The sequence below is a fragment of the Lepidochelys kempii genome, chromosome 3 (genome assembly GCF_965140285.1).
Source record: "Lepidochelys kempii isolate rLepKem1 chromosome 3, rLepKem1.hap1, whole genome shotgun sequence".
NCBI lineage: Eukaryota > Metazoa > Chordata > Testudines > Cheloniidae > Lepidochelys > Lepidochelys kempii.
Genome location: NC_136382.1, coordinates 130,730,669 through 130,755,934, shown reverse-complemented (window position 1 = coordinate 130,755,934; position 25,266 = coordinate 130,730,669). Strand labels below are relative to the sequence as shown.

Genomic DNA, 25,266 nt, shown 5'->3' with positions numbered 1-25,266 from the left:
TTAATTGCCCCCTATGCTTTCTCTGTAGGAAGCACTCCATGTTATGAAGTTTTGTCTTCTGATTTGCAGAAAAATGCCTTGGCAGCTTTTGTGCGCCTAGATGTAGTGAAGAAGATGAAAACGTAAGTAATATAAGAGGCCCTCAGGTTTGCAAGAATATTATTAGTAAAAAAATTTTGCTGAGGTCTGGACACAAAAGTTGGAGGTAAATGCAGACAATGTGTTGTCATTATGAGTCTAACTAGATCCAAGGATGAGATCTAACGTAATTATCAATTGCAATGAGTGGTTGTACTTTGGAGATACTTCCGTTAGTATACCATAATTCACATACAGAACCATGGGGCTCTTTTATCTGATATCTTAATGGTTGACCTATAAAATACTAAACAATATATTACAACCCTGATTTTCTGAACTTGAGCCAACTACAGTTTGATTATATACCCCCCAGTGTCATACTGAGTCACAAAGTTGGCACCTTCTTTGTATGTGCCAGTTCCCCAAATATGGCATCTCTTCATTCTATACTAGGATTATGCGATCTGAAATACAGAATTTACAGATTTCACTAGCTGGCTTTTAAATCTCTGGACCCCATTTCTTTTTTATCTTGAGGTATGAGGTGTTTCCCCCCAAGATCTTTGGATAAACAGGATTCTGCTTTGTTTGCATAGACTGTTTGTAACACACTTAAAAATAGCTAGGTTTTTTTAATCTCCTTTTTATTAAAACGGAGACACAAATGACTGTTACAGGCAATATAGTAAACTGCTCATTCTGACTGTACCATTGTGTTGACTTTTGCTTTAGCATTGCAAGTTAAATGAATTGAAGCTACACTAACATTTTCTAATTGTGAATAAATACTTGGGTTAACTGATAAAATGAGACCAACTAATGCTATAAAAATATTGTGTGTATACACACAAATGTGTTCATATTTTATAAATTCTATAATATATTATGGATCTTCTTATGGTATTAGTTAGTGGGGCAAACAGTTTGTAGCGAGCAAATTACCTGGCAAATTTAGCCCTTTTCCCTTTTATGAATAGTCTGTTAATAGACACATTTTTACAAACTTACATACTAGTCACAGTTGACCAAATGATGTATCCAATTTATTGTGAATATTTGGTCTTTGTTCTGTGATCTTAGTTGTGTTCTATTTTAGTTCTTTGATTGTGTGACCTTCTAGCTCAAACACTCAGATTTCAATCAAGACTGCCAACAGACTACTTCTGGTGGGGACGCTAGTGTAAAATAGGGATGCTTTCCTACATGACTGGGGTGTTGTGAGGATGAATTAGTTAAGACTTGTAGAGCACTTTGAATATGTCAGTGCAAGGTACTGTTGCTATTGTGGTATCATCCTTTCCGTAGCACCTAGCTGTGATACAGAAAAAAACTTTTGAGGCACATCCTCAGCTGAGGTAAATTGGTGTAGCTCCATGGAAGTCAATGGTGCTATGATGATTTACACTAGCTCAAGATCTAACTTGATTTCAGATGGGTAGTTAATCATATAATAAAACAGGGGAAGGGAAAAAATAAATGTTCTAGAAGCATATCTATCCCTCTGTAGTATGGCTTTTTCAAAGAGCATTTGTGATGTCAGCAGATCTTTCAAAGTTGATTATGTGGGTAAAATTGATGGAGGAAGAATAACGAAAATATTATTTGCTCCAGATAACTTGAAGTAGTATCCTTTTCTTAAATATTCATTTTTCCATCCTGTCATAAATATAAAGGGAAGGGTAAACCCCTTTGAAATCCCTCCTGGCCAGGGGAAAGCTCCTCTCACCTGTAAAGGGTTAAGAAGTGTCAAGGCTCCTCCCCCACTCTGAACTCTAGGGTACAGATGTGGGGACCTGCATGAAAAACCTCCTAAGCTTATCTTTACCAGCTTAGGTCAAAACTTCCCCAAGGTACAAAATATTACACCCGTTGTCCTTGGACTGGTCACTACCACCACCAAACTAATACTGGTTACTGGGGAAGAGCTGTTTGGACGCGTCCTTCCCCCCCAAAATACTTCCCAAAACCTTGCACCCCACTTCCTGGACAAGGTTTGGTAAAAAGCCTCACCAATTTGCCTAGGTGACTACAGACCCAGACCCTTGGATCTTAAGAACAATGAACAATCCTCCCAACACTTGCACCCCCCCTTTCCTGGGAAATGTTGGATAAAAAGCCTCACCAATTTGTATAGGTGACCACAGACCCAAACCCTTGGATCTGAGAACAATGAAAAAGCATTCAGTTTTTTACAAGAAGACTTTTAATAAAAAATAGAAATAAAGAAATCCCCCCTGTAAAATCAGGATGGTAGATATCTTACAGGGTAATTAGATTCAAAAACATAGAGAACCCCTCTAGGCAAAACCTTAAGTTACAAAAAAGATACACAGACAGAAATAGTTATTCTATTCAGCACAATTCTTTTCTCAGCCATTTAAAGAAATCATCATCTAACACATACCTAGCTAGATTACTTACTAAAAGTTCTAAGACTCCATTCCTGTTCTGTCCCTGGCAAAAGCAGCATACAGACAGACACAGACCCTTTGTTTCTCTCCCTCCTCCCAGCTTTTGAAAGTATCTTGTCTCCTCATTGGTCATTTTGGTCAGGTGCCAGCAAGGTTACCTTTAGCTTCTTAACCCTTTACAGGTGAGAGGAGCTTTCCCCTGGCCAGGAGGGATTTCAAAGGGGTTTACCCTTCCCTTTATATTTATGACACATCCCAAAAGAATAACAGCCTATTACTGTGTTTTTTTTTCTCCATATCTAGGACCAATGGATTTACTTACACTGTAAACAAAGAGGCACTCAGTAAAACAGCAGAAATGTTTGGTAAGTGTATTTCTTATTGGTATACTAATTAAACATGTATTTATGGGGAGACTTTCAAAGTCACAAAGAACCGTTAGATACCTAATTCCCATTGAAAGTCACATTATGTCTAGTTTTTTTACTGCATATGTTGTAATGCGATACCAATGTGAGAGCTGAATGAAAAATAAGCAGTTTTTAAAATGTTCTTGCTTGCATGATAAACTCCAGCTTGGCATTGAAGGTAGTCTTCTAATCAATGTATGTGCTTTTCTTTCATCCTTAGATTCTCAGATACCCATAAGGAAACTTGTGACCTCAAGACTTTAATATTAATCAAAAGGCTTTGAATTACTTGACCGTGTGCACTATAATCCGCAAGGAACACTGACAAGTACTCAACCGGAGTATGGATAGGTACAGAAGTATAAACCTTGCCTTTTCCATTTGGGAATTTTCATATGTATTATACTAGATGGCGGGCAAAGGATGTTCAATTGGAATATTTTCATTACCAGTACTGAACTTTGTCAGTACTGATGTTTACTGTGTTCCTTTTTAAACTAAATGTAAACATCTTTTTGGATACATATTTAAGGAAAAAATGCACAGAAACATCTACTTTAAATACTTTTGTAGTTTTGTTACAAGGAAATGTTTTGTTTCAAATAGGTTATTTCATCAATATGAAACTGTAACTAAAAACTAAAGACTTAACATTAAACATAATATTTAGACAAAAATGTTGCTGGTTGTCATATCTATGATATTGCCATTGAGGTCTTCTTTCATAGAATAAATGTCCTGTAACTGCCAAAATTCTGCTTCTATCTTATCACTTGTTTTGTATTTATTTTATGTGCAGCTGGAACTACCAAGTATTTAGCTTCTGCACAAAATCTGCCTTAGCATTTAAAACTGAGTTTAAAGCAGTTTGTGCTGTTTTCAATTGTTAAAATATTGACATCAATAGTTATTGTGCAATGCCTTGTTGTTTCTTTGTGAATGAGGTTTTATAAACGCATTTTGTCAGTGTTATTGCCCTTCTCAACTACCGTGTGATCTGTGTGTATACTGTATAAATAGATATGTATATTCTGGTACCACTACCACCTGTGAAGGTGGTACTTGTATCAGGGATGTGTCTTGCTGTCCCATGAAAATCTGCCTAAATTTTGCTTAGTTTTAAGCTTTTATTTTTTTTGGGGGGGGGGGGGGACTGTTCATACATGCTCAATACAGACTTGCTACAGTTTCTTAGCTAAGTTCCCTAAACATTCTGTGCATGCTGCAGCCAGAGCTAAGCAGAACTTTCTCTGCAGTTTTAGTTCTGGGCTGCTCTGGGCCACATTGGTTCTGGGTCTAGGCACCAGAGTGGAAAGGATGGAGATTTCTTTTCCTTACTGAGCCTGGCAGTGTAAAGGAGGAAGGTGCCTTATTTGAATTCAGACGGGACAAGAGGTGGACCAGGAGTAGGGGAGTAGATTGGGACAAAAAACCTGGAATGTAACCAAGATCCTAAGTCTTCTGTCAATAAACATCTGTGCAACTCACTGCTAAAACGTTGTATCCCTCTCTAGGTCCACAGAGGGTATGACAACACTCCATTAGCTCAGTGGGTTCCAACCCAGCTGATGACCATTCGGGGTGACAATATGATGGATGATCAAATATATTTTTTTAACATCCTAGGAAATTACACCTACCCCCACCTCAGAACATTAATGCTGCACAAACACTCAAATTGGGGGGGAAAGGCACTAGCCACCTTAATTCTGGCATTTCCTAACTTTTGAGTGTTTGTTTGTGTGTGTGTGTGTGTGTGTGTGTGTAGTGAGCTTTACTATATCTTTATGTAAAATTTCCTCTGCTACAGGTGTTATGCATCATCAGCTGACTGTTAGCCTTGAGTTAACTGCATGTCACTGGGGGGAGTTGAGCCTGTAGTTTAAGAGGTGGGTTTTTAAATGAAGAACACGGTAAATGTAAAACTAACCGCATAAACCACCCACGTATGTAGCCGGTAACTAATGTGTAAAAGGGGTAGGATGTGTACATGGAAGTTACTATAGGAACAAGAAAAGGAGGACTTGTGGCACCTTAGAGACTAACCAGTTTATTTGAGCATGAGCTTTCGTGACCTGCAGCTCACTAAGCTTATGCTCCAATAAATTGGTTAGGCTCTAAGGTGTCTCCAGTCCTCCTTTTCTTTTTGCGAAAACAGCCTAACACGGTTGCTACTCTGAAAACTACAGGAACAGGGGTTCTAAACCTTTTTCTTCAACTCTCCCTCAAATCCGCCCTCCCCTGCCAGGCTCTGGGCCTGGTGGCAACAACCACCACCCCTCCCCCATCCTTCCTGGGGCACGGCTTGGTTTGATGATGGTTTCCATGGGCTGGAATATGGGCAGGGCCCCGGCCCCGGCCCTAGAGGGAGCAGAGGCGGCTCCCCGACCGGGTCTGACAGGGGAGCAAAGAAACAACACGAGCTTCCCCTCGAGCCTCCCTCGGCCAGCTGGACACGAGGGAGCAAGTTCGCCGCGGCCCGCGCTTCCGGAGCTTGACAGGGGTCCGGGCTCATTGCAACAGCTCGCACTTCCGGTATGGGAGCCCGGGGGGACGCGTTTCGGCAGCGCGCACTTCCGGTACGGGAGCCGGTCGGACGACTTGTGGCACTGTCCACTTCCGGTGCACGCGTGTTGTGCCGCGGGGATGGGCGCGCGCGTGGAGCTGGGGTTCGCGGAGGAGGCGGCCCCGTGGCGCCTGCGCAGCGCCCAGTTCCCCAGCAAGGTGGGGGGGCGGCCGGCGTGGCTGGGCGAGTCCGGGCTGCCGGGCCCCGCCGAGCTGCGCTGCGGGCGGTGCGGGCGGCCCTGCGCCTTCCTGCTGCAGCTCTACGCGCCGCTCCCCGGCCGCCCCGACGCCTTCCACCGCGGCCTCTTCGTGTTCTGCTGCCGCGGGCCCGCCTGCTACCGGCCCGGGGCCCAGGGCCCGCTGCGAGGTGAGAGACCCGCCCCCCTCCCCGGGCTGAGACCTGTCAGGGGGGCCCTACCCCTCCCGCTCCGCGCGGCACCCACCTTCCCTCCACGCGGGGCGCCTCCTTCCCGCCCTACCTCTCCCTCCACAGGTGGAGTCGCCCCCCAGTGATGTGTAAACTCTCCGGGGCAACGTCTGTGCTGCCTTTGTACAGCGCCTAACACCGGTGGGGGTGGGCCTGGCCCGTGGATGGGTTTCCTAGGTGCAAAAAATAAAAACCCAAACCATCACTGGCAGGTTTTTGGAAGTGCCCCATGCTGCTGCTCTTTGGACAAATGGCATTTGGTCCCTTCACTCCTGTGTTTCTTTTAAGTTTTTAGGAACCAGCTTCCTAGGAAGAATGACACCTATTCCTATGATCCGCCACCTGAAACGCCCCCTCCGGAAGGGCATCCCCCTGTGAGCCTGCAGCTTCAATGTGGAGCTCATCTATGCAGAGTCTGTGGCTGTTTAGGGCCAAAGACATGTTCCAAATGTCACAGGGCCCATTACTGTAGTAAAGATCATCAGACTGTCGATTGGAAATTGGGACACAAACTATCTTGTGTGCAGTCAGGTGAGTTAAGTGGAATTTAAAATAAACCTGGGAAGATTCTGTCTGGAAGATAATGCAATGCTGCTGCTGCTTGTTTTCTTCTTTGCCGTTTATATTTTGAAGAGAACTTCTCAAGATGTAGTGCAGTATAGAACAAAAGTATGATGCAAGTCCAACAAGAGTTACTTACAATCTTAATAATCTAGCGGGGGAAGGGTCGACCATTGTTCTTGTTCTTTTTGCTAGACACAGTACATTGCCCGGGAGAAATAACACTAATCTGTATTTCCTTCTAAATTGACTAGAAGATCATGTCCACATCTTTATTATGCCATAAATCTCTGCAAACAGTTAGGAAAATCAAAGGCTGTATTGTTTTAAAGAGAATACTAAGTTTTGATTCTATTTGTAGGACAACTTCAACCACCCCACAGATGGGGTGTCTGTGGCTTCAACATGATTGATTCATGGTTAAAACCCAAGGGTTAAGTTCCTTCTGTGGTCCAAAATAGAACTGCATTAACCATGTTGGGAAGTGATTGTTAATGTAAGGAGATGAGAGAGTCAAATGAACTTACCTCTTATAAAATGGAAAGGGCCTAAGTGTATTTCATGAATCAGGTCTATATAATATATATATAACAGTAGTTAGTAATCTATATAAGCAAGTGCATAATCAGTTTGGATATAGGCCTAGTTTAGTTTGGTTCATTAGACCGTTGAATAACCCTTTTTGGGGAAAGGAATGCAGAACAATATTTTTGGCTTACTAAATATCCTGTTATTTCACTTCTTGAAATGTTCCTGGTATTTGGGTACAGAACAAGGATGAAGTGTCACAATTTCCCCAACCAAATATAATCAAGATAAACAAGGAAGTCCCCAAAGTCCCTGTTAAATATTAAGATTGTTTTGTTGCTAATAAATAAACACATTATATAACCTAGTATGTAGTGAGGAATCTTATATTTGGCTATAGATATTGTTATATTTGCTTTGCAAGGTGACCTCTGGGCATGGTTGGTGGTCCAGAATAATCCTTGCAGTTATAAGCAGGTAATTTGTAATGTGGAAAGGGAGCTTTGTGAAACCTGGGTGTAACAATAGAGCATGGCTTATCTGAATTGGTTCGTTTTAATTGTAATAAATGATATAGGGTATGACAAAACGATAAACAACAATACTGCAAACAAAGACTAACAAATTCAGCTAAAGATTTATTTTTAACTTGCTTGGCCTTGCATAAATTGTACCATTTGTTAAAGAAAATATGCAAAATAGGGTACTGCAACCAAAATAATATAGAACTGTTCAAGAAGTCAGTATTATTGTTGCAGAAAAAACAAAAACTAAACTTTTTTCAACTCGTCAAAATGTCTTGGTTGGTGGTTTAATGATTTGCAAAGGAAAGAAAATAAGTGCTGCTTTATGACTTATAAAGAAGGCATGAATAGAATCCTAGAAATGTAGGGCTGGAAGGGAACTCGACAGGTCAAGTCCAGCCCCCTGAGCTGAGGTAGGACCAAGTAACCCTAGACCATCTCTGATACGCGTTTGTTCAACATGTTCTTAAAAACCTCCAATGAAGGGGGTTCCACAGCCTCCTTTGGAAGCCTATTCCAGACCTTAACTACCCTTATAGTTAGAAAGTTTTTCCTAACATCTGACCTAAATCTCCCTTGCTGCAGATTTTTTCCAGAAGTTCTTCTATTGCTAGATTTACACTTCAGAAATTAAGATTTTGTCTACTTTGCCTCTCCTGAAAATTAGTAAATTTATGTAATCCAGAAAAGCAACTGAGGAAGATTGGCTTCTTTTATTGACAGTTTAAAAAAATATATACATAGGAAATATATATATAACTCCTATCTAACTCAGACACTTGGGAGAAAAGATTTTTTCAATTAAAGATTGAACGCCATCATCTTTCAACTAAGGGCTACAAAGTCCCAATCCATATCCAGAGTTTTTTAGCGAAAACAAGGATTATAAGTTTTTTTTTTTTTTTTATATTCCTAAAGTAAAAAACCGCCAATCTCAATGACAGCTTTCTAGCCTTCATGTCATAAATAACAAAATGGCCAAAAACTTTTTTTTCCCCTTTGCAGTTCATTTTTAAGGTGTTTTAATTAAAAAGTGTAAAGGAACATCTAAAGTTGATTCTTAAAGGGATACAGTCAAAGTTAGTAGACAGAAAATGTGCTAGCAGGTATTGGTGCACTTGGTACATTTTCTTTTGTACTCTTCCCCTACTTGTATGCTTTTCTCGTAAGTTCTTGTTTGTGGGTAGTTAAAGTGACACAAGAACTGAATGCTGCAGAGAGTAGATTTCTTATATATTTCATATCATTTTTATTGAATATGTTCTTTCGTCTTCTCATCATTTACTGTGGTCCTCTTAGTTATGTGGGCTCTGGTGCACACAGTGGCATGCCTGCATTTTTTCCTGTGTCCTACTCACAACAAATAAGCATTTATTGGAGAAGTATTAGATGTTGTGTGCTTGCATCATGTGAGTACACCAGTCAGAAGGAAGACTTTTAATTTTACAGATCTCTGCAATGTGCTATCTGTTTTTTAATAAATCTACTTCTGCTCTCTTAGCCCAGATAACTGATATTTTAAAAAATAAACTACTAGAACAAATCACTGTAAAGTGAAAGAATGTTTTCATACTTTGACCACTAAGACTACTTACTTAGGCAAACATGTCTGTGTTGACTCTATATTTTGTGTTCCAGTCCATCATACCCCCCAGTCTGTCTCTTCATCTACCTGTTGCATCTTGTCATTACTCCTGAACAGTGATTTATTTTATTGGGGGGGACTGTTCTTGTTTTACTCATTTGTGCAGTGCTTAGCACTGTGGGGCCTCAATCCTGATTGGAGCCTCAAGGCACTAACACTATATAAATAATCATATTTGCCTTGCCAACCTTGACTGTGCAGTTTTAAGCAGGAGAGAACGTGAAATATAGCATAAAGCAGTGAAATGATAAAAACAGTAGTTCTCTTGTGTGTTGCAGCTCAATTGGACACTGCAATTCCAGATCATAAGTTCCTTTTTCCAGAGTATGAAATTGTAATAGAATCTGAGGAAATGGAAACTCCTGGTGACAGTCAAACAGATGCAGATAAACAAAAGGACTTAGAGAAACATGAAGAATTGGAGGCTGCAGGCAGTGCAAGTAAGAAATAAAATGGGCTTCCAAGAGAGAGTTTTCTATATGCATTGTGTGTTGCTTCACAAATTGAAATATTCAGTGATTTTAAATCATGTGTTAACCATAAACTACATATTACAAAGGATTAGTCTACAAATCATCATTGAGGCAAATGGAAAAAACCCACTGTAGCTACTGCTTCTGTTAACTACAGTTCATCACCATGTGCATGTCATTTATGACGCATGTAAAAGTATATATGATTCATTTAAATTACCATTTTTAAATTTTATTGAAAGCATGCTAATGGGGTAACTAGTGACTAGATTCTTAGCAGGGTGCCAGTGTTCTGGTTTGGTAGGGGGATTTCTTGAAGACTTTTCTTAGTCTCTAGGTTTACTTTTGGAGACAACTTGTAGTTAGTAGCTGTTAAAATACTTACCCAGCTGTACCTAAAATCTGGCCTGTGCTAAAAGAAAGCTTTAACCTGTTTTGAAAATGGGTTTGCTAACTCTCCATATGCTCCTGGGGGAATGCTGCACCACTGCACAATGCAGCGTATGTGCAGAAATTAATGTTCTGCGCAGAATTTCCTTTTTTTGGTCCCGCATGGAAATGGGCTGCTGAGCTGCTGGCCACCACTAGGGGTCGCTGGATCCAGCAGAGGCCAGCTCACAAATAAAAGATTGCGGTGGGGGGGAGAAGGGGACAAAGCTGGAAGGGTTTTTGGTTTGTTTGGGGTTTTTTGTGAAAAGGAAGTTTTTATATACAGGTTTTGCCACATCCCAACAAATATTTTTCTTTCTCCGAAAACAAAAATAATCTGCACAAAACCATGGAGGAGGAGCAACTTTTTGCCCCCCCAAGTGTCTCTGGGTAAGAAAACACCCTATGTGCCAGGTGGGCATGTGTCCCTGCCCCATGGGCACCTATGTACAACCCTGAAAGCACTGCGGGGGGGGGCTTAACCCCTCTAGTGCTGGTGCTTCCTCATCCCCTGGGCTTTTAGCAGGAATGGGGGGGAGCTCTGCTGGCGGTAGCGCCACGCCCCCCCCCTCCCCCCGGTGTGCTTATGAACAGTGAAATAAGTTAAAAACCCCACAACCGGGAGCCGGGGGAGGGTTATTGCTCAATACTGAAGCAAGCTGGAGGGGTCTGGGCAGCTACAGTTTTCTGCATGCGCTAAAGGAAGGAGGCGGCATGCAGGAAACTCCAGACAAGCCCAGGATCAGGCTGTTTCTCCCTCTAGGTCCCTGGGCTCTGGGAGAGTAGGGGGTACGTCTGAGCGTGTGGCCTGGGGGGGCACGCTGCAACTAGGCTCTGGGGCTTAGGGGGTGCGAGTGTCTGGGCTGTTGCGGGAGAGGGGAGCAGGCTGTGGCTGGGCTCTAGGGGAGGAGGTAGTGCAAGTATCTGGGCTGAGGGGACTACGGAGCAGAGAAACAGGAACTGTGTTGTCATAGAATCATAGACTATCAGAGTTGGAAGGGACCTCAGGAGGTCATCTAGTCCAACCCCCTGCTCCAAGCAGGACCAATCCCCAACTAAATCATCCCAGCCAGGGCTTTGTCAAGCCTGACCTTAAAAATATCTAAGGAAGGAGATTCTACCACCTCCCTAGGTAATGCATTCCAGTGTTTCACCACCCTCCTAGTGAAAAAGTTTTTCCTAATATCCAACCTAAATTTCCCCCATTGCAACTTGAGACCATTACTCCTTGTTCTGTCATCTGCTACCACTGAGAACAGTCTAGAGCCATCCTCTTTGGAACCCCCTTTCAGGTAGTTGAAAGCAGCTATCAAATCCCCCCTCATTCTTCTCTTCTGAAGACTAAACAATCCCAGTTCCCTCAGCCTCTCCTCATAAGTCATGTGTTCCAGTCCCCTAATCATTTTTGTTGCCCTCCCCTGGACTCTTTCCAATTTTTCCACGTCCTTCTTGTAGAGTGGGGCCCAAAAGTGGACACAGTATTCGACATTGGTGAGGCCTCATCTGGAGTAGAGGGGAACGATCACATCCCTCGATCTGCTGGCAGTGCCCCTACTTATACATCCCAAAATGCCATTGGCCTTCTTGGCAACAAGGGCACACTGTTGACTCATATCCAACTTCTCGTCCACTGTAACCCCTAGGTCCTTTTCTGCAGAACTGCTGCCGAGCCATTCGGTCCCTAGTCTGTAGCCGTACATTAGATTCTTCCGTCCTAAGTGCAGGACTCTGCACTTGTCCTTGTTGAACCTCATCAGATTTCTTTTGGCCCAATCCTCCAATTTGTCTAGGTCCCTCTGTATCCTATCCCTACCCTCCAGCGTATCTACCACTCCTCTCAGTTTAGTGTCATCTGCAAACTTGCTGAGGGTGCAATCCACACCATCCTCCAGATCATTTATGAAGATATTGAACAAAACTGGCCCCAGTACCGACCCCTGGGACATGCCACTTGATAGCGGCTGCCAACTAGACATGGAGCCATTGATCACTACCCGTTGAGCCCGACAATCTAGCCAGCTTTCTATCCACTTTATAGTCCATTCATCCAGCCCATACTTCTTTAACTTGCTGGCAAGAATACTGTGGGAAACTGTGTCAAAAGCTTTGCTAAAGTCAAGGAACAACACATCCACTGCTTTCCCTTCATCCACAGAGCCAGTTATCTCATCATAGAAGGCAATTAGATTAGTCAGGCATGACTTGCCCTTGGTGAATCCATGCTGACTTTTCCTGATCACTTTCCTCTCCTCTAAGTGCTTCAGAATTGATTCCTTGAGGACCTGCTCCGTGATTTTTCCAGGGTCTGAGGTGAGGCTGACTGGCCTGTAGTTCCAAGGATCCTCCTCCTTCCCTTTTTTAAAGATGGGCACTACATTAGCCTTTTTCCAGTCATCTGGGACCTCCCCCGATTGCCATGAGTTTTCAAAGATAATGGCCAATGGCTCTGCAGTCACATCCGCCAACTCCTTTAGCACTCTCGGATGCAGCGCATCCGGCCCCATGGACTTGTGCTTGTCCAGCTTTTCTAATAGTCCCGAACCACTTCTTTCTCCACAGAGGGCTGGTCACCTTCTCCCCATACTGTGCTGCCCAGTGCAATAGTCTGGGAGCTGACCTTGTTCGTGAAGACAGAGGCAAAAAAAGCATTGAGTACATTAGTTTTTTCCACATCCTCTGTCACTAGGTTGCCTCCCTCATTCAGTAAGGGGCCCACGCTTTCCTTGACTTTCTTCTTGTTGCTAACATACCTGAAAAACCCTTCTTGTTACTCTTAACATCTCTTGCTAGCTGCAACTCCAGGTGTGATTTGGCCTTCCTGATTTCACTCCTGCAAGCCCGAGCAATATCTTTATACTCATCCCTGGTCATTTGTCCAATCTTCCACTTCTTGTAAGCTTCTTTTTTGCATTTAAGAGCAGCAAGGATTTCACTGTTAAGCCAAGCTGGTTGCCTGCCATATTTACTATTCTTTCTACACATCGGGATGGTTTGTCCCTGTAACCTCAATAAGGATTCTTGAAAATACAGCCAGCTCTCCTGGACTCCTTTCTCCTCCCTCATGTTATTCTCCCAGGGGATCTTGCCCATCAGTTCCCTGAGGGAGTCAAAGTCTGCTTTTCTGAAGTCCAGGGTCTGTATTCTGCTGCTCTCCTTTCTTCCTTGTGTTAGGATCCTGAACTCAACCATTTCATGGTCACTGCCTCCCAGGTTCCCATCCACTTTTGCTTTCCCTACTAATTCTTCCTGGTTTGTGAGCAGCAGGTCAAGAAGAGCTCTGCCCCTAGTTGGTTCCTCCAGCACTTGCACCAGGAAATTGTCCCCTACATTTTCCAAAAACTTCCTGGATTGCCTGTGCACCACTGTATTGCTCTCCCAGCAGATATCAGGGTGATTGAAGTCTCCCATGAGAACCAGGGCGTGCGATCTAGTAACTTCTGCGAGTTGCTGGAAGAAAGCCTCGTCCACCTCATCCCCCTGGTCTGGTGGTCTATAGTAGACTCCCACCACGACATCACCCTTGTTGCTCACACTTCTAAACTTAATCCAGAGACTCAGGTTTTTCTGCAGTTTCATACTTGAGCTCTGAGCAGTCATACTGCTCTCTTACATACAGTGCAACTTCCCCACCTTTTCTGCCCTGCCTGTCCTTCCTGAACAGCTTATATCCATCCATGACAGTACTCCAGTCATGTGAGTTATCCCACCAAGTCTCTGTTATTCCAATCACATCATAATTCCTTGACTGTGCCAGGACTTCCAGTTCTCCCTGCTTGTTTCCCAGGCTTCGTGCATTTGTATATAGGCACTTGAGGTAACCTGCTGATCGCCCCTCTTTCTCAGTATGAGGCAGGAGCCCTCCCTTCTCACGTGCTCCTGCTCGTGCCTCCTCCCGGTCTCCCACTTACCTCAGGGCTTTGGTCTCCTTCCCCCGGTGAACCTAGTTTAAAGCCCTCCTCACTAGGTTAGCCAGCCTGCTTGCGAAGATGCTCTTCCCTCTCTTCGTTAGGTGGAGCCCGTCTCTGCCTAGCATTCCTTCTTGGAACACCATCCCATGGTCAAAGAATCCAAAGCCTTCTCTCCGACACCACCTGCGTAGCCATTTGTTGACTTCCACGATTCGACGGTCTCTATCCAGGCCTTTTCCTTCCTTGGGGAGGATGGACGAGAACACCACTTGCGCCTCAAACTCCTTTATCCTTCTTCCCAGAGCCATGTAGTCCGCAGTGATCCGCTCAAGGTCATTCTTGGCAGTATCATTGGTTCCCACGTGAAGAAGCAGGAAGGGGTAGCGATCTGAGGGCTTGATGAGTCTCGGCAGTCTCTCTGTCACATCGCGAATCTTAGCTCCTGGCAAGCAGTAGACTTCTCGGTTTTCCCGGTCGGGGCGGCAGATAGATGACTCAGTCCCCCTGAGGAGAGAGTCCCCGACCACCACCACCACCCGCCTCCTTCCCTTGGGAGTGTTGGTCGTGGAACCCCCAACCCTAGGACGGTGCATCCCATGCCTTCCAATCAGCGGAGTCTCCTTCTGCTCCCTTCCCTGAGACGTATCATCTGGTCCACTCTCCGCATTAGAACCTGTGGAGAGAACATGAAAACGGTTACTTACCTGTCTGCCCTGCTGGTACATGGACGTTCCCCTTTTTTCTTCTGGAGGTCACATGATGCCAAATTTCTTCATCATCCTTCTGTCCCCGATGTGCAGCCTGCTCTGAATCTTCAGAACCTTGTGCCCGTAGAAGCCTATCCTGACATCTGTCCAGGAAATCTTCAGTTTCTCTTATGCAATGCAGGGTCAATACCTGTTGCTCCAGACCTTGAACCTTCTCTTCCAGTATGGAGACCAGCTTGCACTTTGTACGGACAAAGTTGCATCTGTCCTGTGGAACAAAGACAAACAGCACATCCAGTGCAGGTCACAACAGCTGAACATCCCCCATCCATATTACCTTCCTTCTATGAGCTTCCTCAGGAGTTGTTGTAATTACTCAGAGAATCCGGCAAGATGTAAGCCTCAGTGGGCTCTCCCCAGGCAAACTCCTTTTGTTAGCTGCTCTGCTGTTCGCTGCTCAGCTGGTTTGCAACTGACCGGCTTTTTATGCAGTAGGCCCACTTAAGGCTCATCTGGAACAAAGCACACCCAGTTCCCGCCCTTTTCAAACAACCAATCAGGCACACAGCACACAGTCACACTGTCCTCACAACAAACACTCAGATACTCACCAACACAGCCTCCTTAATGCAGCCCTTAGCGTACCTCCTCTCAGGCAGATCCCAGGCAAACTCCTTTTTGTTAGCTGCTCTGCTGTTCGCTGCTCAGCTGGTTCGCAAGTCATAGGCCTTTCTTTAACGCTCTACTCCTGGGGGGGAATTTTTGTCTATATTATTACAGACATAGTGGCTGACAAGTATTTTGAAATAAATTACTAAAATAATTGAAACTGGTATGATTACATAGTGTTATTTTAGCAAATAGAATATGCAGCATTTTACAGAATTTTAAAACATCGTGTAGAATTTTTAATTTGTTGGTGTAGAATTCCCCCAGGAGTATCCTTAACGCTGAATGAAAAACAGGAAACCCTAGATCCTTACCATGAAGGGTGAGTGAATTCATGTGAAACTATACCCACTTGACTGGACTGGACTTCAGATATAGCATGGTTTGAAGTTTGTGATGAGACACAATGCTACCCATTTTTAAATTTGTGATTTAACATTGTCTAAAACTTTGTGGCTGGGGCTTATTAAAGATACAGGATGATACAACCACACTGAGCATGGGTGGTGAGCATTGTATAAGGGATGCGAACACATAGGTCTTTTCCATTGTTAAATTTTTAAAGTTGTGAATTTACTGATTTCCACATGTGCATACTTCATTGGTCTTTTTTTAGTGTCAAATTCAGAAAGTACATCAGGTTTGTGCTCCATGTTTCAGACACGCTTTCCTAGATGAATTCTGCCTGTCTTCCTTGCATACTTCTCTCTAATGCTCTAATCTTGAAATGTATGCTTAAAATAGTACAGAACTAATCGGTCACACAACTGGCTAAATCTGTTGGCTCTCCAAACAGGCTGAAGCTTCTCTCTGATGTTGTAGTTTGCTTTCCTGAACATTGGATGCTTGAACTGATTTTAGAGGATGGTAGAGACATTATATTGTAAGCTTTAACTTTGGCCATATTGTGTTAACCTGTGTTGTCTTTTTTCCCTTAGGTGAAGGTTTTGAGTCACTAGATGAGGAGGTATTGGAGGCAATGGCAAAACATGAGACTCGAGAAGACAAGATTTTCCAAAAGTTTAAAAATCGAATAGCTGCGGAGCCAGAACAGGTAAAAAGAAAAGTATCTTTTAAAATACTAATCACCTAATGGTCAAAAGATGGATGCCTGCTTTATTTTTAAAGCATATATTGCAGCCTTGATGCTTACATAGCATCCTGATTGTGTTTCTATAAATTGTGCTTCTTTAGCACAAATATCTTAAATAATTGAGGTCAAAGAGAGAGAGAAATTTCACTAGATCATCCAGTCCACACGTCCACCAATATAGAATAAAAGTCCCCAGATACAAGATGCCTGATATTACCGCAAGGAGCCAGCCTTTGTTGTACTTAGACCAGTTTTGTTAAAGCTTGGCAAATTAAGACACTCATCTAGGGCTTGGAAAAATCTACTTAACCAAGGCAAGCAGAAATTTAGCTAAGGTGGGAGGGTTGAGTGGAGCTGGGAGCCACAGGGAGAGGGCGATCTGCTGCCCTTCTGTGGAAAGGGAGAAAGCAAGCTGTCAAGGTTCCTCCCCCACTCTGAACTCTAGGGTACAGATGTGAGGACCTGCATGAAAAACCTCCTAAGCTTATCTTTGCCAGCTTAGGTCAAAACTTCCCCAAGGTACAAAATATTCCACCCTTTGTCCTTGGATTGGCCGCTACCACCACCAAACTATTACTGGTTACTGGGGAAGAACTATTTGGACGCGTCTTTCCCCCCAAAATACTTCCCAAAACCTTGCACCCCACTTCCTGGACAAAGTTTGGTAAAAAGCCTTACCAATTTGCCTAGGTGACTACAGACCCAGACCCTTGGATCTTAAGAACAATGAACAATCCTCCCAACACTTGCACCCCCCCTTTCCTGGGAAATGTTGGATAAAAAGCCTCACCAATTTGCATAGGTGACCACAGACCCAAACCCTTGGATCTGAGAACAATGAAAAAGCATTCAGTTTTCTTACAAGAAGACTTTTAATAAAAATAGAAGTAAATAGAAATAAAGAAATCCCCCCTGTAAAATCAGGATGGTAAATACCTTACAGGGTAATTAGATTCAAAACATAGAGAACCCCTTTAGGCAAAACCTTAAGTTACAAAAAAGATACACAGACAGAAATAGTTATTCTATTCAGCACAGTTCTTTTCTCAGCCATTTAAAGAAATCATAATCTAACACGTACCTAGCTAGATTACTTACTAAAAGTTCTAAGACTCCATTCCTGGTCTATCCCTGACAAAGACAGACTATAGACAGACACACAGGCCCTTTGTTTCTCTCCCTCCTCCCAGCTTTTGAAAGTATCTTGTCTCCTCATTGGTCATTTTGGTCAGGTGCCAGTGAGGTTACCTTTAGCTTCTTAACCCTTTACAGGTGAGAGGAGCTTTCCCCTGGCCAGGAGGGATTTCAAAGGGGTTTACCCTTCCCTTTATATTTATGACACAAGCAGAGTGGCGTCATCACTTTTTCCCCTTCCCCTGCAGGTTCCCTTCCTGTTTTCTCTTTTTTCCTTCTAACCAGTTTTGAAATTACAAGGTAAAACTGGATCACTATCACTCAAGCATGAGAGTCGGGGGCGGGGGGTGTGTCTTGTTGTTAGAGACAGAACTGTGAATTGGGAGACCTGGGTTCTTTTCTGGTACCTGATACAGATTTCATATGTTACCTTGGATGAATTAGTCTACTTCCCCTGCTCCCAAACAGAAGTTTTGAGTCTAAAATTATTGTTATAGGACTTCTGAGATGATCTGTTATGGAATACAAAATATTGCTGTTATTGCTGGACTGATGCTAGATGACGTGGGGAAATTCTGGCATTTTGTTTCCTCAAGTAGTCAAACTATATAAAAGACTCTGTTTGTTTGTTTTATTTAAGAAAACCCATACCCAATTACAATGGACTTTGCTAAGAAGTTTTAGTGGGGAAGAAACAACCTTGATCAATGTCCATTTAAACATAGCTATCTGTGGTTGATTATTAATTATATAACTGAAAAGACTGTCAGTTACTTAATACTTCTATTCAATTTCAGATTCTCAGATACTGTCGAGGAGGAGAAGGCCCCGTATGGATCTCAGGTGAAAACATTCCTCAGATGAAAGATATCCCAAATTGTTCATGTGGTGCCCAAAGGATGTTTGAATTCCAAGTATGTGAATTGGTCCACAGATATGGTATTTTTGGTGTATAATTAAAAACCTATTTTAAGTCTGAAATAGAAGTATTTGCATATGGCTAGAACGAAAGGAGTTATATTTGAATTCACAGGATAGCTGTGCTAAAGTGTAGAAGCCTCAATTACAAGTTTAACAGTCCTTTCTTACAAGATTTTATCACGCAGTAAATCGCCCTTTTTTCCTTCCGATCTGTTTGCAGCCAACAAAATAGTACTTTTTCTATCCAGTTGAGGGTCAGATGAACGTCTTCTAAACGTGGAATTCTATGGAAAAAAGTAATGGGTGAAGGGGGACTCTTTCAGAATTTGTTTCTGACACTACTGTATTGTTTAAAGAGAAAAATGTTCTAATGTGGACTACTAGACTTCAGTTATGGCCGCCTTCACCATGAAGTTCAAACAGCTTGTCCTCCCCCAGCCTTCCTTGTGGAAGAGGGGAGAGTTTGTGTGAGGAAGTGTTCTGCCACATTGCTGACAAACCGAGGGAAAGGGGAATCTGGTGTTAGGTTTCATTGCAGCTGATGTGCCCAGTCAGCTGTTTGGGAAAATCTCTTCCTGTCAGCAGTGGTAGAACCCAAATGTGAGGGAATGCTGGAATGAAAAACAGTCTTTCCTGGGACTGAAATACACAATGTTGTTCACTGAGTACAACTGTTCTTTATCAAAATCTTTAATATACAAGATAAGAAACTTGACATTCCATTTAAAACAGTGTCACTTGGTAAACATTCTGAAGAAATCATAAGTGAACAGGTTGCCTGCAGGATGGAAGTGGAAAGTCCTTTCATTTCACCAGCTCACATCATTACATTAATTCTGTCTATATTATACTTTATTTCGCTACAGTCCCTTAGGACTTCTCTACAGGGGAAAGTTTTACCAGTTAGATTAGTGTAATTGTATAGTAGATTCCACTTAAAAGCAATCCTGCAACTTCCGGTTAGTGGCAACATATTGCGGGGAATCAATCCCTTTCCATTCGTATCACTGTTAATGAAATTCAGTTATTAGCAATGGTGTGCTGCTTGGTAGCAACTTTTTGTTTGTTTGTTTGTTTTTAAGAAAGGCCCTGCCTGTAGCCAGGGAAGATAAGTGCTGGGACAGGCCTGCCTGTGTCTGGTGCTAGTCTGTCTCAGCGCTTCCTTCTGGGGCTGCAGCCTGGCATACCTGCCTGCACAGACACGGGGGGGTGGGCAGAGCAGTAGCTGGGAGAAAGGTTGCAGCTTGCATTCTGGAGCTGTACGATACCTCACTGCCCGCAGCGGGCTGTGCACGAGGAAATGCCAAACTGCGACCTGTGGAGAGCGACTGTTCAGCTTCAAGGCCCTGACATTTGTGCTGCAGCTTCCCCTCCCTGCTGCTGCCCTACCCTGAGGAAGGTATGTCCTGGCACTTCCTTCTCTGACTCCTGCCTCCCAAACCTTCTTTCTGCTTCTCAGCAACTGTTGGATAACAGCAACTTTTTGCTGGCAATAAAGGGGTTGCTCATAAGCAGAAACTACTGTACATGTATAACTCCCTGTGTGGACATGCTTATTTTGGTATAAGAGTGGCTTTATTTGGTTTAGTTTGGAAGGGATTTAAACTGAAAAAAGGCAACACTTTTTTGGAAGAACCAAAATTGGTTGTTTTTGTTGTTGAACATTTCCAGTCTCAGCTCTGCTGCAGCCTGCCTGGTGAGGTGCTTAGGAGTCTGAGTTTCTCACAAAGCAGGCAGAGTACCCTGCCTGACTTCCATCAAAATTTTTGACCAAATCAGAACATTGCAGTGGAATGCTCCTTGAAGTCTTTCAACTATGATTTGAGGACTTCAATAGCACAGACATAGGTGTGAGGTTTTTTGCAGGAGTGGTGGGTGAAATTCTGTGGCCTACCTTGTGCAGGTCAGACTAGATGATCATAATGGTCCCTTCTGACCTAAATATCTATGAATGTTTTGATTATTGAATCAACATTTCCCAACAAAATAATTCCTTTTGAAAATCTGACCTGCTCTAATTATAAAATATCAATGGATGTTCTAGTTAATAATGTCTCCTTATGCATCTGTAATAGCTTGATCATGGTTTTTCCATCCTCAGACTAAAAGGTGGCACTCTTGCACCAGAAACCACTCAAAGATGGGAAATCTATTAATCACAGAAATGTAGGGCTGGAAGGGACTTTAAGAGGTAATTTAGTGCATCCCTCACCCCTCCTGCTCCGTCAGAATTAAAGGATTAGGTATATCTAGACCATCCCTGAGAGGTGTGTGTTGACATGTAGTAGTGGAGGCCTTGTGAAACAAAAGAAAGATAACAAATAATGCAAGAGAACCACCCAGGTTAGCAAACAAAGACATTTTTATTTAAAATTGATTTATACTTCTACTGGAGGTAGCATTTCAAACAGTGCATCACTCACCATATCTCTTCTCCCACTCCAAAACAAAATAGCCAGAGCCATGTTCTTGACCTGTCTTAATGAATTTATTTTTGTTTGTCAGCGGTTTTTCTTTTCAGTTACTGAAATAATTTGATTCTATTTATTGCAGCTATTACCTTTTCTGGGTGGGATAACATCCTTTGATTAAAACATTGAGTGGAATAGATAGCCATATTCTACATTATGCATTCTAATGACAAATCATGTCTTGTGTTCCTAAGGTTATGCCTCAGCTCCTGAACCACCTGAAGGCTGATAGCCTAGGAGAAAGTATTGACTGGGGAACACTGGTAGTCTACACATGTGCTGAAAACTGTAACCAAGCAAATGGATATATGGAGGAGTTCATCTGGAAGCAGGACATTTCCGCAAACTCGACTTAACTACTATAAATCTATTGTTAGTTTCTGTAAAGAAATGAATTGAGTTTATACACATGTACTGAAGTGTTACACATTGCAAGAAGGAAAAAAAGGTAAATGAACTAATATTTCATACTGAGGAACTAGCCCAGAGTTGTATTGGTTATCATTTAATTACAATATACACATTAAAGGTAAGTCATTAAAACAGACTCGGTTGAAATTTTTTTTGTGTGCCAGTACATGAGCTTGAGCATTTAAGTTTTTCTGCTCATTGTTTTTAGCTTGGACAGTGAAACTACATGGTTGAAAGTTTCACTTTCCCATGCAATTGTTTCTCAACATTTTTTTAAAAAGTAATCTTTAGTTTCACTCAAACACTTCTAGTGTGCCTAGATTCAGTAACTTGTCTGTTATACTCGATTTCAGGCTCGTTCAGACATTGTTTCCTTTAAGTCAGTGATGTGTCTGCTTATCTCCATTGTTAAGAAAATGCTGACTGGTTGATCTGAAACCTGATCACCTACTGCATGATTTACTTTGTGACCTGCCAGTTGAGTTAATGTACTTGATCACTCACTGTGCATTTACTTTAATTACTGGTGCTTCTTGACCTCTCAATGTTTTGCAGTTATTGCTGCAGGGGATATAGTCCAGTTGGTTGAACAGGGGTGTGGGAAACTTAGTCCCTGCCCAACGGTTACAATCTGTGCATAGCATTGTGGAAGTGAACCTCTTGCAAATTGCATGGCACATGTTGGTTTGTACAGTTTTTCAAAAATATTAAATAAGTTAATGGGGCTTCCAGCTATATGAAGTGGTATCACTAAGTCAGTGTTTTAGCTCTGGCAGTTAGATTCCTCTTTGCCTATTTTTACACCAAATCCAGAAATATTCCATTGCTGTGAAGACACTCCAGAGCAGTGGGTAGCTTAATTATTGAATTTGCTGTCAAAGTAAATTGACACATTATTCTACATGTTACAGTAGCTTTAAAAAGATTATCTGAGATTTTTTTTTTGTGAGTGCTTAATGGTGCTATGCAAATGTAGTTTCCCCCAATTCAGGTGGTTATTTAAAAGAAACTGAATCCCACCACACATGTTAGTTCTCTGCTGGAAGTAATTAACTGTCAGGTTGTCTTGGTATATTAATATCTCAGAACAAATTCCCCTCTACAGTACCTTGGCTCATAGAAAGAGGTGTCCCCTTGATACCTCTTGTGTATATGGGTGCTATTTTCAGTTTCATCTTTACTTCTGTCTTGTGTACAATCCTGTCCTACCCCCAGCTTTATTTAAAAATTGATCTGTATCGTATGGAATTATACTTTTATGTCTAAGTTATTGAGACTAATTTCATGATAGCATAGTACACACCCGTGGGGCTTAAAACTAAACAAATGGCTACCTAATCCTACTCTTGAAGAGGTGGATATTGCTACCACATCAACACTTACTACTTGATAACCAGCCCACCCACAAATCAATGACTAGAGCTGAATCATTCAGAGTGTTCCCAGTGAAGTACAACTAGAGTCCAGTTCTGGTGTCCAGAAAAAGTGTTTGAACAGGGTAAGATATTTGGTCAGTTACTTTACAACATACTGGTGTTTAGAAACTTCAAGTTCTGGTACAATTTCACCAGCAACCTTGCCATCCTACCAAAGCTCCCTGGCTTAAATGTTTGACATCCATTAGGCAATTTTCATAAAAGAAATCTTCCTGACCTAGTTTCACAAACAGATTCCAAGGCCAGATGGGACCACTGTGATCATGTAGGGAGTCTGACTTCCTGGAGAACATGTCAGATCTTTCCTATCCAGTGTTGATTTTCAAAATGGTCAGTGAAGAATCCACCACAATGATAAATTACTCATCATTAAAACTTTACACCTTATTTCCAGGCTGAAGTTGGCTAGCTTCAAATTGCAACCATTGGACAATGTTATACCTTTCTTAGCTAGATTGAAGTTATTAAATATTTGTTGCCCAGGTAGGTACTTACAACCTGTAATCAAATCACCCCTTAACCTTAAGTTAAACAGATTGAGCTCCTTGGGTCTATCACTAAGGCATGTTTTCTAATCCTCTAATAATTCTCAGGGCTCCCTTCTGAACCCTCTCTAATTTGTCAACATCCTTCTTGAATTGCACCAGAATTAGACACTGTATTCCAGCAGCAGTCACATCAGTGCCAAATACAAAGGTAAAATAACCTCTCTATTCTTACTCAGGAGTCCTGGAAGCAGTGGCTGAAAAAGATAGTCTGCCATCCTGCAAGTATGGCCCAACAGTTCTTTAAAAGCTCTGCAGAAGTAAACGATTAGCCACACAGAGGATTCAGGAATGCTGCTACTGCTAAAGAAGCTGTAGCATCCCTGAAGTCTCTAGCCCTTGCTTTAGTCAGGTCAAAACATTTGTCACTTTAACCAAATGTTCTGACATTCCCTTTGAATGTAAATCCATTCAGGTTTACTTACTGTGGCTTTGTCTGCTATTCTCAGGCCTGTAGTTCCCAAAGGATGCAGCTCAAGTTCTGTCTTCAGCATCCACTGAAGGAGATGTAGCAGTTAGGAATTACAAGTCCATCGCGCTACTGAAACTCATCTTAAAATAGTGCATGTCACTTAAGGGTTGGTTGTCCACTATTCTCAAAATAGCAGAATATCTTTACCACCACCACCACTTAAAGATTTCAATTCACATTTTCAGCAAAACATTAGCTATATATTTGATCTGCACAAATCACTACTTGTCATTCAGATGAAACAGAACTTCATACTAGAAGTCTTTAATAACACCAAGCAGAAGAGAAGATACTGTAAAAGTAAAGATATTCAAGAACCCCAGTGAAATCAGAATGTTAATACTGATGTCTAAAATACCCAACTGCTTATAACCAAACCAGATTGGGAGGATCACTATTTTGAGAAAATAGGGTCAAAAATCACATGGCAAATGCACTGCTTTAATACTGGCATGTTATTAAGAAAGTCATATAAAAGAGACTCAAGTATTCAGTACATTACATATTTCTACAGCATGCACTTACCACATTAACAGCAGCAAAGATCAAGCAGGGTTACTTTTTAAAAATCATTAAGGGTCTTCCCATAGAGTTTTATAAACAGTATTAATGTACATATAGAGCTGAAAAAACATGACATTTGTTTCCCCCCTTCCCCCCCCAAAAAATATATACAGCTAGCCATTTTCATTAATAAATTTATTCTGTCCTGCTGAACCCTGGAAAGAGGGAATGTCTGGCACAAAAAAAAAAAATCTACAAATGGAGAACAAAAAACTTTTAAAAGTAACTTTAGAAGTAAGATTATAAAAACATTTATGAAAAAGATAAAACTTACAGCAATTGAAGTGGTTTACACATTTGGGGTGGCATGGTTGCATTTGTCTCAAACCAACTTACCAATATTTGTGGGTGCCTAAAACCATTGACATTAAAATCAATCAAAAGCTAAAATATAAATAAAACTTGGAAGAGGTGCTCCAAGAACAGCTCAGTAAAGCAATTCACCGTAACTCAGTAGACATAATCCATAAAAATAATAGTTTCCCATGAGTATCAGGGAAGTAGGCACTAACTGGAAAACACTGAGTCTTGGTGTTGCAGTTTGTAACTGAAAGTCCATCTCTTGTTACTACTGTGCCATACTCCATACCTTTTAAAATGTACCCCAAAAATTTCTTTGAAAGTATGTAAAAACTGTTACGTTGTCTTTCTGAATCCCTTTAAAATTGGATATATATTTTCAAATGCTTCATAAATTTCTGCTCTGACTTTAGCACCTAGAAACAAAAAAATTAGAAAGTACATTGTGACAGTTATAACATACTTATATTTCACAATTAGTTATGATCCAGATACTGTACAGATGAGGCAGCTTCCAATCACACTTACACTATCTCTTCCCTGTTTGCCCTGTTTCCCTACACTATTGGGATTGCTTTAGA

The 25,266-nt window shown here is 42.0% G+C and overlaps 3 protein-coding genes across 10 annotated transcripts in view; 2 read left to right on the top strand and 1 right to left on the bottom strand.

Moving 5' to 3' along the window:
• The window catches only part of GNPAT (glyceronephosphate O-acyltransferase), a 39,575-nt gene extending 35,553 nt beyond the window's left edge, over positions 1-4,022 (top strand). For both annotated transcript variants that reach the window (XM_073338018.2, XM_073338016.2), the window contains exons 14-16: positions 29-122; positions 2,796-2,857; positions 3,123-4,022. In XM_073338018.2, coding sequence (XP_073194119.1) covers positions 29-122; positions 2,796-2,857; positions 3,123-3,166 — 200 coding nt within the window. In that variant the 3' untranslated portion in view covers positions 3,167-4,022. The remainder of the gene's footprint in view (positions 1-28; positions 123-2,795; positions 2,858-3,122) is intronic.
• Positions 4,023-5,404: 1,382 nt separating this feature from the next.
• Positions 5,405-21,500, top strand: PDCD2 (programmed cell death 2). Of its 3 annotated transcripts, none has more exons than XM_073337999.2 (6): positions 5,405-5,834; positions 6,190-6,425; positions 9,431-9,592; positions 16,277-16,392; positions 18,363-18,479; positions 21,152-21,500. In XM_073337999.2, exons 1-6 carry the CDS (start codon positions 5,440-5,442, stop codon positions 21,311-21,313), a joined length of 1,188 nt encoding a protein of 395 aa, XP_073194100.1. In that variant the 5' UTR covers positions 5,405-5,439; the 3' UTR covers positions 21,314-21,500. The 3 variants fall into 3 exon arrangements, with proteins under 3 accessions (XP_073194100.1, XP_073194102.1, XP_073194101.1); XM_073338000.2 differs by having other exon boundaries at positions 5,497-5,834; positions 6,183-6,425; XM_073338001.2 differs by lacking the exon at positions 9,431-9,592.
• TBP (TATA-box binding protein) overlaps positions 19,216-25,266 on the bottom strand; it is a 30,048-nt gene continuing 23,997 nt past the window's right edge. For 4 of the 5 annotated variants that reach the window (XM_073338005.2, XM_073338003.2, XM_073338006.2 and 1 more), the window contains exon 8: positions 19,217-25,101. In XM_073338005.2, the coding sequence (XP_073194106.1) occupies positions 25,022-25,101 (80 nt within the window). In that variant the 3' untranslated portion in view covers positions 19,217-25,021. Of the gene's footprint in view, positions 25,102-25,266 lie in introns of all 5 variants that reach the window. The other variant, XM_073338007.2, reaches the window with a different exon arrangement.